The sequence below is a fragment of the Columba livia genome, chromosome 1 (assembly GCF_036013475.1).
Source record: "Columba livia isolate bColLiv1 breed racing homer chromosome 1, bColLiv1.pat.W.v2, whole genome shotgun sequence".
In the NCBI taxonomy this organism is placed as follows: Eukaryota; Metazoa; Chordata; class Aves; order Columbiformes; family Columbidae; genus Columba; species Columba livia.
In genome coordinates, this window is record NC_088602.1 from 90,564,429 (window position 1) to 90,577,480 (window position 13,052).

Below are 13,052 nucleotides of genomic sequence, written 5' to 3' on the forward strand. Positions count from 1 at the left end.
TATTTCTATGTGTGCTTTTAAAGTTTGCCAAGTCTGCCTGGAGTGTTGGATTGGTGATGTTTTATTGTTGAGCACTAAAACCACACATGGATCCACCTCAACACTCTTTGAATATTCAGCATATCATTTATGGCCTCTGAGCTATTAAAAAGTTACCTCTCAGGACAAGAAATGCATCTCTCTACTTTCTTAGCAGTCTCCCAAGTAACTGGTAATAGCTTTAGTGTTAGAATTACTAGCATCAGCACTGGCAGTGATAACTGGAATTAATATCTGTCCTGACATCTATAATAATGTTGCTTTCTTCAACTGGATTCCTCCCAGGGTCACATTTTGCATAGGTTTCTCTTAGAGGTGCCTTTGCTACACCAGTACTTCCAGAGTGCATCAAGTTCACCACCAACCATCACTGCAGATTTTTCACCAGCAATGGTCTTTGCCAAGAATCTGATGAAAGGCCTCCTCTCTCTGACCCACTGGCTCCCTAATAAACATAAATGGAGATGTTTGTTGATACACTTAAATCCCCTTTATCCTAACTCAGCACAAATAAGTAGGAAGACACAGCCTATATCTGCAGTTTTTTACTTGCAGAAGATGCTCTGATAAAATAATGCATTTCCTGGATTCACAGAACTTTTGAAAATTCTCCTTCCTGTTTCTTTGGGAGCCAGATAGTGATGATATTCAGTTCATACACTGGGATTCTTGGAGTGCAAGGCATACTTTGGTGCTGCAAACCCTAGATGTGTCGTGCATTCTCCTGAAGGAATCAATGCAGACCAGCTAAGCCTTGCTGAAACTTTGGTGTTAAAGGTCACAGACAAGTTTGGTGGTTTTAATTTTTTTTTTTCTGTACATCATCTGAAATCAATAGTCTTGAATGCTATGAGGAAAAAATAACAGAGCCTTTGGGGTCCATCTGAATAGTGGAAAGATCTCCACAGCTTATCTTGTTTATGAAATCAATCATCTAAGAATTTAAGATGCCCGATGGCACTGCATTATTCCACAGTGCTTGGAGATATCTATTTCCCTGAATTTTGCTGGTTCTCCTTAAGAAAAAAAAAATTAAGGCACATTTATCATACAAGAAACATAAATACATTTCACAGCTGTATTTCCAATGGGTGCACTCTCTCTGAGGATTACCATCTGTTCCAATTATTCTTTCATTGTTGGTTTAAAGTATGGCGGCTTTATAACTGCAATGAAACTCTTGCTGTACATTTGTCTTTATTCACAGATTTAGCTTTTGTAGCTTTTAGCTCCTCAGGGTGAGAAGGCCGTTCTCATATAGCCAGTGGAAAAAATATACTTAGAATGTTACCTATATGACAAGCTGTCTGAGGTACTCAGTAGCATAAAGAATCACCATTCCAAGTACCATGGTGTTCTCCCTTGATTATATCTGGTCTACCAAGAAACCAACAGACAGAATACTTTTCTATCTATGCAAACTGATATTGCCTTGAATAATTCCTCTGGAGACAATAAAATTGCTTAGCTATTCACTGAGTGTGGCATGGTAAATGCATGTGTGAGCACTATGGAGGAGTATATTATACAGGAAAAGGATTCGGTTGCCCAGTGCCAATTATTCACAACAACACAGCACGAAAAAACCTGACACTCTTTCTAATTCTCTACAACTCGAAAATCTTGAAAAGGACACTAGATATGCTATAAAAGATCTACTGGAAAGAGTTCAGAGAAACTGGGAGTCATAAGATGCTGCTTAATTCAAAACACTGAAATCCATGATGCAGACATAGAACCTTGCAATTGCATCTCACTATTCTTATGTGTTGCTTTGAGGTCATGAAACAGATCAGAAAGTCACCTCTTTCAAGCAGCTTTCTTTGGGATTAATAAGTTGGACATAACATTTACCCAGCCCACTTCCATTTTCCTAGAGGCACTTCCTGATTTTCTCAAAGAAAACTGAATTTCAGCAACGCGACTTGCAGCTTGAGCAGCACAGAGGATGCCCAGTTTGCTATGAATGGGATGCTCCCAAAGGCGAGCAGGTCACTTGACCTTGTTCTGCAGATGTAGCCTGCACTGCTATATTCCTTCTTGCTTGCAGAGGCTGCTTGCAGATGAGCAGGGCAAGAGTACGTGTTTTGCCCAAAAGGAGGTTCCTAGGGTCTCTTTCAATGAGAAAGGTTTCTAAAAGACTAGGACATGAGTCAAATGACCATCTAAGCTTCTGAAGGGGACATTGCTGGGTGTGCTCCACAACACCTGTGCCAGAAAGCATCTTACCAATAGGGGTTCCTACGCCGTAGCCTTTCGAATCAATGAGCCCCCCGATCTGGGTGAGGTTGCAGTTTCTCTGAGTCACGTACTCTATGCTGGTCGACTCCATGAGCAGTGCATAGTCTGTGGTCAGCACACGCTGGATTCCCTCGTCATTGTTCTTCACCAGTGCTGTCTGCTGCCTGCTGCTCATGAACGCCCACATCTTCTCGTATGTTGATATTTTGGATTTCTGAGGAGGGAAAATGAGGGCACAGAATCACACCAGCATCCAAATTACACTTGTAAAATATTCCTCAGCCTTTTGTTGTGACTGATGCCAGTAACATATCTTGAATGAAAGAGAATTGATAGCAGGGTTTTCCTTCCTGCACCTTTTCTTCCTCACTGTGCTTTATGCTGAGGAATCTCTTTTTTCCATTTTCTTTGCAGTGCCAGGAACTTCATTACTGGCATGAGTGTGAAGTGCTTTGAAGTTTTTTGAGCTAATGCTGTTACATGGATTACAGCACAAACCCCAGCTAAATTAGTGCAGCTGGATACTGTTGCACTCAGAAGCATTGCTTCTGCCTGTCAGGGCAAACACACCACTCCAAAAACCTAATGATGAATAGAGTACTGGTTCTTTTGTATTAATATCACTTGCCTAGAAGTCATGTGCTTCAGGGGTGAAGCTTGAGAAGTAAACCCAAAGCGGCTTTTAAGCAAACTTCTGCTTTGCACTGCAGTCAGACTTAAGGGCTTCATCCTCCTCCCACCGAAGTTAAGGGGGAGTTTTTCAGGAGGAGTGTGCACGTGTCCTGTGCCGATGCCCAGTGGAACAGGGAAGGGGGATGACAGAAGCCCCAGCCACCTCCTCCCAGTGTCGAACATCCCTTCCCAGGCACTCTGCAGAGAAAGGCAGTGCCAGTGCCCCCTTGTCCACACTTCTGCCTTTTTTTGGTGGATATAAAAACTGAACCTGCTCAGGAATGTGCTGGAACCCTAAGCTACCCTGAAGATGCACTGCCTACAAAACAAAAGCCTGCAAGCTCTCATACAGTACTAACAGGATCAAACCTCTGTTTTCTTTGTATGCTCTCAAACAACACTGAACACACAATGTTGCTTCTGGATTAAATATCAAGGTACGCTTGCAGGCAGCAAAACCATTAGAAACTGTCAAGAGAAATGATTTTGTCTCATGATTGCAAAGCCAATCATGGCCAAACTACACTGTGCTGCAGCCTAGCAAGAGCCAGACACAGACAAACCAGCTTCTCAATGTAAATATGAGTTGAAGGTCTTCCACACATTTGTATTTCCCCACTTTTGGGGCAGTATATCCTCACTTCTTTCATGGTCTCTATATTTTAGCCATCATAGCTGATTTTAGGTTCACTGTGTGGAGACCATCTGAGCTTATTAAACACCACTGTCTGAAGGATTCCCGTGTGGTTGATTTTCTGGTTCTTTGAGCTTTAAATGTTAATATGCTTCACCTGTAAATTTGATACCTGTGAATGTTACCTAATTTCCACATAAGTTTGGCAAGTCACAGGATACCACTAAACTTTGAAGATGGTTAAGTGGCTCTTTCCTAGTAGAACCATTTTTGCTGCTCAATTGGGAATATTTTTTGAAATTCCTTATAAGTTTATGCAGTAGATTAAATCTGATATTGAATTTACTGGAAGGATGTATTCCTTTTTCAGATGGGTTTGAAAGAAAAACCTTAGCTTCTTGACTTGCCAACTCCCATTTTTTCTGAATAAGTCATATGCCAAATTCTGGCCTTTGAATTCTTATTGATTTCAGTGAAACCACGTCTGCTCATCAGAAGGCAGGAGCTGGCAACAATTGCAATGTGAGATTAAGATCTGTTATCACAGAGGGGGAAGAAAGCACTAGAACATTTACAGGCTTGTTGGAAACAGAACAGAACAGAAGCCTGAAGAACTCTGAATGTGTGTGTTATGATTTGTGGATGTGAAACATCTTGCCTTCCACTGGACTTTTCCCAAATTTGGACTTGCACACAGATGCTGAGTGCTGCCTGACATCCTGCTGGATTGCCTGCCTAGAACCTCATCCCCTATACTGGAGCACTCTTTAGATGTCCAGGCCCTGTTTTCCAGGTATTTTCATCTGGTGTGGTCAGATCTGGAATCTGTGTACAAGGAAGAGGCTGACTCTGAGGTTCACAGAATCACAGAATGTTAGGGATTGGAAGGGACCTTGAAAGCTCATTTAGTTCAATCACGCTTTAAAGTCAGAACTCATTTTTTTTCCCCCAAATAATTTCAATTACTTTTGTTCTCATTCCCCCCACTACCTGGCCAGAAGACATAGTCACGGCAGAAAGAGTCTGCTGCTTCTCTTGTAATTTCTTGGTTTAAGTACCAGGCATAGCCCTTAGATAAATTAAATCTTGCAACACAGGAAGCACTTGACTTAACAACTCTTCTTTAGTGCAACCCAGCCCTGCACTGCACTCCTGCAGGATATTTTTACTGCTATTACACCTGATCTTATTGATTTCTGCTTTCCCTTTCGCTGTTCCCACCACATCAGCACTCCCAGGTGACAGGACTGCCTCTGCACCACAAGCTGCCCATCGTAAAAAGCATCTTTCACCCCAGCTCAGCTCCTCCAACTCTCAAGTCGCAGGAGCACAGCTTTCATGGGGTATCCCTGAGTGTTGGGGTGCTCCCAGAGTCTGTCATGGCATGGGGCAGCGCTGGAAAACTGTCCAGGCTAGGTCAGGACTTCACAGCTTCCCAAAAAGAGCCAGAGTTATTTTTGGCATCTTCTCTAGAACCATTATAGCAAAGGTGCTTTTTCTCAAGCTGTACTGTAACCCACGTGTGGGGTGGGAATGGAAGCAACTGCTGCACAGGAACTCATACTCCTGCCTTCTAATTCCGAGTACCTGGTTTTACATCCTCCCAGGTCTCTCAGTGGTGCGTGTATGTGTCTGCTCACTTAGCTCAAGAAGCATATGCAGTATTTTACATTCCAAGGAAGGCAAACTCATGCCCTCATAGAGCACAGTGTCTGCCTTTTGCATACATAAGTATCTATATTTATTGTACAGACACCTACTCCATGGGTTGTTTTTTTTTTTAAGTTTTGGACAGTGTCAAGAAATCCTAATCTTGAAGATTTTCTATAATAAAAATAATAACACCTTGTATATAACACTCTGTGTGTCTCACTGTTTTACAAGTGAGATAAATTGTACTTTTCATGCCTCTTTCACTATGTCACCTTCACTCTGCCAGAGAATTCATCTGCATTCTGTACATAAACTAGTGTCTTTTCACTTGTGCTTGTGTACATGTGTATTTCAGGAAGAAGTAAGCTAGCACGTATAGCATATAAATATTTAATCACCTTGCCTGAACATTTTTTAGGGCTTTCAGTCTATTAAGCCTATAAAATTTAACCTCAGGGATTAATGGTGAAAAAAAATTGACCATGGGAGAGCCATTACAAGGGCCGTTCACCTTTGACAGCTCCATCAGGGACAGCCTACCATCAGATCTATTACAGGACTGAAACATCCTTGATGAGCATTATTAGTTTTGAGAAATGACCCAAATTCTTTAGCCACAATGCTTTTTGCCTCTATGTGTGGAAGAACTTTGCCTCATGTGGAAGCAGAAGGGTTTGTGGCTAAAGCTCAGGCTAGAGCAGCAAAGGCTTGGGCTTTCAGCACTGGAGGCTGAAGCTGTTCACTCCAGTGCACTCGTGTGGCACCAGTGTTATTTTGCCCCACACGCTGCTTCCCTATGGTGCCTGGTTCTCTTCAAAGGCATATTTGACTATCTATAAACACCATTCCTAGACACTACAGTGAAGAGCATGATGCCAGTTCATTCAGTGCTTAACCTCCCTGCTGAGACTACTGATAAAGCTGCTAATTAATTCTAATTATCACAGGATTTTTGAGTGTATATCCTATATTTATAGCTTGTTGGGTTTTATGTTGACATTTTATGAGACTGACCCATTTTGTATGTAATTATTTCTAATAGTGAAAAAAATGCAGTTATCTACAAAACAGTTGACCACAGAAAATAATCTTCTACTTACAGATGTGTTCACGTGTGTATTTGGCCCATATATTAACAGTCTGTGTAATACTGACCATGGATCATCTTTAAAAAGGGGCAAACAACCTTGTGTTTTGACTGCCTACAGTATTTTTCCACTACAAAGGTGACCTTCAGAAGTGATCTTAGCCAAGTGGCTGTAAGAAGCCAAGATCTCACCCTGAGAAACAACCTGGAGTATAATGTCCTCACATCTACGCCCTGTCTTTCTTCAGATCCTCCCATCAAAGGTATGGGTTTGGCCCTCACAGCAGTACAGCATCAGATTGTTTCTCCATATGTCTTGGGGGAAAATCTCCCATCTTTGACGTTAATATTGCTGAAGAATCCTCTATGGAGTTGCACAAATGATGTATTTACCTACTACACTAATCCTTCCAAGTGTTGTGATTCTGCCTCACCATTTATTGCTGGAGGGCCATGAGTCAGTCTGACCATACTGAGCTGGCTGATGCCATCTTACCTTGAAGAAGGTCATTGTGGATCCATCTCTAACAGCCCCGTACTCTATCTTGGTTTGCTTTGCCAAGTCGTCTGCTGAATCGATGGGGGATTCCATCCTCTCCACAGTGAGGAAGGCAGCCAGGTTGGCAGTATAGGATGAGATTATGATTAGGGTAAAAAACCACCATATTCCTCCGACTATTCTGGTAGAAAGAGCTTTGGGCATCAGCTCTGATCCTGTTACAATATCATCAAAACAATCATATTAAAATGATGCTGAAAGATGCCTTTCCTGATACCGCAGACTGGTTTTAGGCACAGAATGCTTTTATGAGCTGTAGTATGATAAAATGATTTAAACAATAATCTCACAGATGCACAGCTAACATTTATAATGGTAACACACTGTGAAGGGGAGGTATGCCATGATACATGACAAATGGAATTATCCTTGGGTCTAAGCCCCATTACATATCTGAGCTAATGCTCATTGTAGTATTAACCTCTTATGTCCCCAGCAAGCTATACTAGTATTTTTGTCCCTTTGCTGAATCCCTTTTTGTCAGTATACTGTAACCGATTTTTTAACCAGAGATCCTTAGCAGAATGCTATTCTGCTTACAAGCTACCTGGCAGAAATACTTTAAAAGTGAAACCTGCTCTGTGTGTCCTATAGGCATACCTAAGCGGAATGAGGGCAATCAATACGCTTCCAGTGAACCCATTGGCCTGTGTGAACCTAAGCTCAAAACCCAGAACACATCTTATTATAAACATGTGATTTACATTTGAAAATTCAGAGAATGAATGGACATATCCTTTGGGTCTATAAGGCAATGCAAAGTTTTGGATGATGTCTTTAACACTCATTATTGCTGAAAAGGTTTTAGCAGATCTGCCTACATGTCACAATAAATATCAAAGTGATCTGCTGTTGTCATAAAACCCCATAGAATAGCATGTGTGGGTGTTAAATGCACTGAAATGGCTTCCAAACAGCTCAGATAAACTGTATTTAAACCACACAGGTACTGGTATTTCTAATAATTCTGATGCGAGTTTTGTGCTGTTTTCCCTAGAGGCGTCCTCACTGAACTTAGCTCATTATGTGGGATTCAAGGATCTCCTTCAGCAAAACACTAAGACAGCCACTTAAGCACTTTTTACTTTGAAGTTAAGCCTTCGCATAATTATTTTGTTGATGAAGGATGGACTTAAGAAAGTACTTAAGTGCCTATGAATGAAGATCTCAGCACATAAAGCTTTTGATGTGACAAACATATTTCTATTACTGGAAAAACGTGCTGCCATATTATCTCTCCCTAGCTATTTAACTATTTCTGTAAGAAGTTGAAACATGTTAGAGAGAATATTTTCAGACTTTACAAAACTCCGACTGGGACTTTTGGGGCAAAGATTGAAAGGGTAAACACTTTTCAAACAGCCAGCAGATTTAACTTAGCTTTGTAAACATATAGACATGTCTCTTAAAGGTCAAAGCTAAGCATAGCCCAAGGGTTTGAGTAGCTTGACAGAATCGCCAAACTGCGAGAGCAGATGTCCTGCTTGTGCAGCCCTGGTGTTGCATGGATATTTCAAACTAAGCCAGAAGTCTAAAAGCAAAAACTCTCACTTGAAATTTTTGAGTTCAAATGTACCCATTTCGAGAGCCGTAGTTCTATCTGGGTTTATGTTTGTGGTCTGTTGTACTTTCTTGCTTTTCAGATTAGATTTTTTTTTCAGTGCAATGAAATATTTTTTGTATTGTTGCTCTCAGGAAAATGTATTTATTTCTAAGCTGGGGTTGACCTGCAAAAGCTGGATTCTAGGAGTGCTGATTCAGGTCATCTTGAAGATATTATTTTTTTAAGCTTAGACAACTATACAAATATAATTTCAACACTTGGGCCTTGATGTAATACCTAGCTCTGACATACATATCCCAGTAATGCATAATAGCCAGCTACCTTGCAGCTATCTTAACAAGCAACTATGAAATCTGCCAGCACAGCCTTACAGCAACACAAGACAGCAGGCGGAGAAGCCCTGTGTGCTGAACCTGTGGGCTGAGATGCCAGATCTCCTGTGATATCCTCTAGCAAAAAGCTGTTTGTGAAAAAGCAGCAGAATACATTCAGTTCAATTAAGCTCGAGATGCCAGAGTCTATTAATTATGCAGTGAGCTACGGTTTTGCTTTTGTGAGGTGCTGAGCACACTCTGCTCCCAGCCGAACCGGGCAGGCCCAGCAACTCTTTTGATTGCTCCCAGGATTATTGCAATGTTTACCTTTTCGAGAGCCTTGATTACAACAAAAAGCATTAATTTATGCTCCATGCTCACCGACTTCACCCTAAGTGCTCTCATTAACGGGACAGTCCTGGTCTGAACCATCGCTTGCTTGAGCTGGGGCTCTGACGGATAGCTTGCCTTTCTGAAAGTGATAGTTTCTCTGAATGGATTGAATGAAATGTGCCCTGTTTGGATGCTTTCAGGGTATGCATAACACATCTGAGACTTTCAGGGGAAAAACAGGGGAAGTAAGCTCTAAATAAAAATGTTGCTAGCAAGACTCAGGGGCAGAGACAATACTTGCTGAAGTCTCTCTAGTGCCTTTTTATGGCAGACATGACAGCCAATCCTGATCCAGACTTTGCTCACGCTCTGTAGAAAAGAGAAAGTCTGATCATCACATTTTAAAATTTAATAACAAGTGGCTTCCAATCAAGCATAACAAGCAGCTGCTGCCAACAAGAAAGAGCGTAACAGTAGATGTGGAGTTGCACAAGCATTCACGTCATGTTCAAACTCTTCACATTAATGATGATGCACTTACAATCACACGCACCACAAGTTTGTACACGGAAACATTTGTGTTGCCTTACAAATGTTTTTTCTTTCTTTTGTTTTGCTTTTATTCTTCTTGAAAGACAAGCAGAGTCTGGTTGGGGCTGACTGTCATGTACCCAAGGTAGTGGTAACGAGCAGACACTGCATCCCACAGTTTGCTGTGGATGATGGTAAACTCCAAAAAAGGCAGTACATCGAAACACAAAATCCCAGGGCACTTTCACACACAGGGCAATCACAGTTGTATACACACGCCTGCCTGATACTGTAAAACCTCAGCCTGTGTTTTACTGATAAATCGGAAAGAAAAGCAAAACAAAAAAGGCAAAAGAGAACAGCTCTTCCTTCACCCAGACTCCTTCAAAGTCATTTCTGTGGGGAAGCTCTGTATCCTGTCAATACATTAGTGCACCAGTAAAAGCAAGTGCATCTTAGGTTCAATATAAATTTTATTCTCTACCATATCTAGGAAAAGAACACTAGGACAATCCTCCTAGTGTATTTTTTACTCCTACTTATGTCTGTTGAGGAGGGAAGGATAAACTGTACCTGGATGAATGCAGAGATGGTTATATATTCCTTACTTAAATGTTTAGAAATTTAATATCAAGGTACTCTTGGGCTTTCCCTTCACTTGCTTTTTTGGTTGTTGTCATGGGGTGGGTTTTTTTTTGTTCAGCTTTGATCAGACTTGAAATGTTTGTCAGAAAACACCTTCAGTCTTTTCAGTGGACTCCAGTTTTGGTGGATAGTAATTTAATTCGAAATCTTAGAATATACATGCCATAAACAAACTTGATTAGTACACATATCTGTTTGACTTCCCACATGGAGTAAGATTCACTGCCCTTCCTTGTCAACTGAGTAAAATGTCAGCTGTTTCCAAAATCATCAGCAACGGGGACTTATGACTGGGTTAAGTTAATGCTTCTAGGGATGGATGCATTTACAGAAGGATGGGACTCATACCTGCAGAAAAGTCATAAAAAGAAAAGGTTTGGTTTGGTTTTTACACAAAGTGTTTGACAAGTGCCAACAAACTTAACAATCCTTCTGAAGAAAGAGCACCTTTCTTCAGAGCTAAAGCTAAGAGCTTCAGAGCTAACAGCTAATGCTGTTACTGTTTTCATTGGGATGGTGCCCAACATTTTCCTGTTGCCAAACCTCTTGTACCAATAAACTCAACTTCAGCATGAAGCACTTCATATCCCTCTTGTGATTCTTTTACATTTCAGCTCTAGAAGCTCCTGTGTGGCCCTGTCTGCTTCCCTTCCTCTCAGATGGTTCCCTTCTCTGCCTGCTCCCAGTTGCGCTGCCACATCATTTTCTTCCTTTCTCGTATTGCTCAGTTTCTGAGATCAGGTTTTACAGTATATGTTGTATTTACAGAGGGTGGAGTTTACCAGCACAGAAGCCCTTGAGCAGACTGTGGGACGTGTGCGATAACGGAGTGTAACCGGTGTACCTTGCTGCATGAGAGCTCCAACTCCAAACCAGAAACTATTTAGTAAAGTAAAATTGTTTTCCACCACATCTGAGTCTGGGTTGCACGGGTGGGGGTTATACCATTCATATGGTGTAAACCTGTGGCAGTTAACAGAAACAACCTGTAAACATCAAATAGAGCACACACAGCGGCAGCAAACCTGCTGAACAATGCACAAAGTGAGGCGGTTAATGAAGGAAACAAGAAAAAGAAAACCTCAGCTGAAAGGCTGTCCACGGGATGTCTCGCAGCTGCCTCGTGCAAGCTGTGGAGCAGTGCTGCAGTGTCAGGAGCCCTTTTCACCATCCCGGATCGAACACAGGGCAACCCTCGTATTCCTCCCACTCTTGGGTTAGAGCCCTCAAGGGTGAGGCTGCTGCAATGCCCCATGGCTTCCCTGCCCACACCGCTGACAGACAGACAGACATTTGCTGGGGCAGGGGGACAATGGAAGCCATGTAGCTGCTCCCTGGTAAAATGTTTAGAAAACAACGAAGGAGTAGCAGCCCTCTAAAGGCAACCATCATTAGCTGTCTGTAGTTGAGATGCCGGATGCTGAACGCGCTCTCCCTGTGTGAGGCTGCCGCGGCAGCAGAAAAAAAGGCTGCCAATGGTTTGAAGGCTTTTGGGAGCTATTGCAGCACCTGAAAGCCACAGGGCCACATTGTCAGCTTTGCTGGGAGAGAATTATGCAGAGGATTGCCTTTAATGGAAGAACTCTGCTCTCTTCCCGACTCACCGACCTGCAACTGCAAAGTGTGCCCCTCCTGCTCGGCACGGCACTCAGCAGGGCCATGGTAAAGACCGCTTCTCCCCAGGGTACCTTGCCTGCTGTTGCTTCCCATTTCTGCGTGGTTTGCTGCGTACTTTCTCGTGAAGTTTATGAATATAGCTTTAGTTGACAATGTCACGCCAATACATTTTAATTACTGTTTCAACAATATAATTAAGCATTGAATTTATGCACCGTTGCAAGTAGAGTGCCTTGCTTAGCTGAAGTAATGAACTCTGATAGTAATGAACACACTAAGTGAAACAGCATGTAGCTTAGAATGCCTGTAGCTGCACAATATTATCATTACTAGTACGATACTATTGAAAATCATAATAAAAGCCAGAGTTTCCAGGTTCAAGATACAACAATTCTGCGCACATCAGTTAGAAGAAAAACAATCATCAAGTTATATGTTTCAAATTTGTGCCACAATAATGGAAGCAACCGTTGTGTAGTAAATAATTTGTTCCCAACTCAGTTCGTGCACACATGGAGAAACACATCCTTAACAAGAGACCCAGAATTAAGACCTGTAGGTTGCCTGAGCTGCCAGCCACCATGGAAGTGAAGAGGTCCTGGGTTGAGCATTCACCCACAGGGTCCCAGAATGTTAACACAGGGCAGTAAGAAGGTGCACAAATAGCTCTGACTGGGAAGCCCAAGGCTGGAATCTTGCATTGTCTCTGACAAGAACCACGTTCAGTAAGTTGGACACAAATGTCTCCATCACGAAAAGAGCAAAACAGCAGTTGCTAGAAACTGGCAATCAAATTCTAGCAGTAAAACTCTTTCTGACAGATGGGAAAAAAATTTATAGCTCTGGGTGTATATTTTAATGTGGTACCAGGGTATATAGTTCTTTTGCACCTTGAAACAAAGCTGATTTTCTTGTGTTTCCACTGATGGGTTGAGCTTTAATATGAAGTTGGCTTACAGTTCTGCTCTATTTCACTACTCGGGTCTTCTGTTTTCCTGTCCATTTTCTCCTGGTTTTCTCCCTCTTTGGACCTTCAGCAACAGTTAATGCTGAGGTTTGTGATACAGACGAGATGCTCAATGTCACCTAAGCACCTTTTTATGTAGGCTTTGTGTGACATTATTCACCACTGGTGGTTACTTTAGCTACATAGCTCTACAATT

At 41.9% G+C, this 13,052-nt stretch overlaps 1 protein-coding gene across 9 annotated transcripts in view; it reads right to left on the bottom strand.

The window, feature by feature from the left end:
* GRIK1 (glutamate ionotropic receptor kainate type subunit 1) overlaps positions 1-13,052 on the bottom strand; it is a 173,893-nt gene that overhangs the window by 13,684 nt on the left and 147,157 nt on the right. For 6 of the 9 annotated variants that reach the window (XM_065066122.1, XM_065066141.1, XM_065066111.1 and 3 more), the window contains 3 exons: positions 11,117-11,235; positions 6,823-7,040; positions 2,269-2,494 (listed from right to left, as the gene is read on the bottom strand). In XM_065066122.1, the coding sequence (XP_064922194.1) occupies positions 2,269-2,494; positions 6,823-7,040; positions 11,117-11,235 (563 nt within the window). The remainder of the gene's footprint in view (positions 1-2,268; positions 2,495-6,822; positions 7,041-11,116; positions 11,236-13,052) is intronic. The other 3 variants (XR_010473271.1, XR_010473272.1, XR_010473273.1) reach the window with 1 other exon arrangement.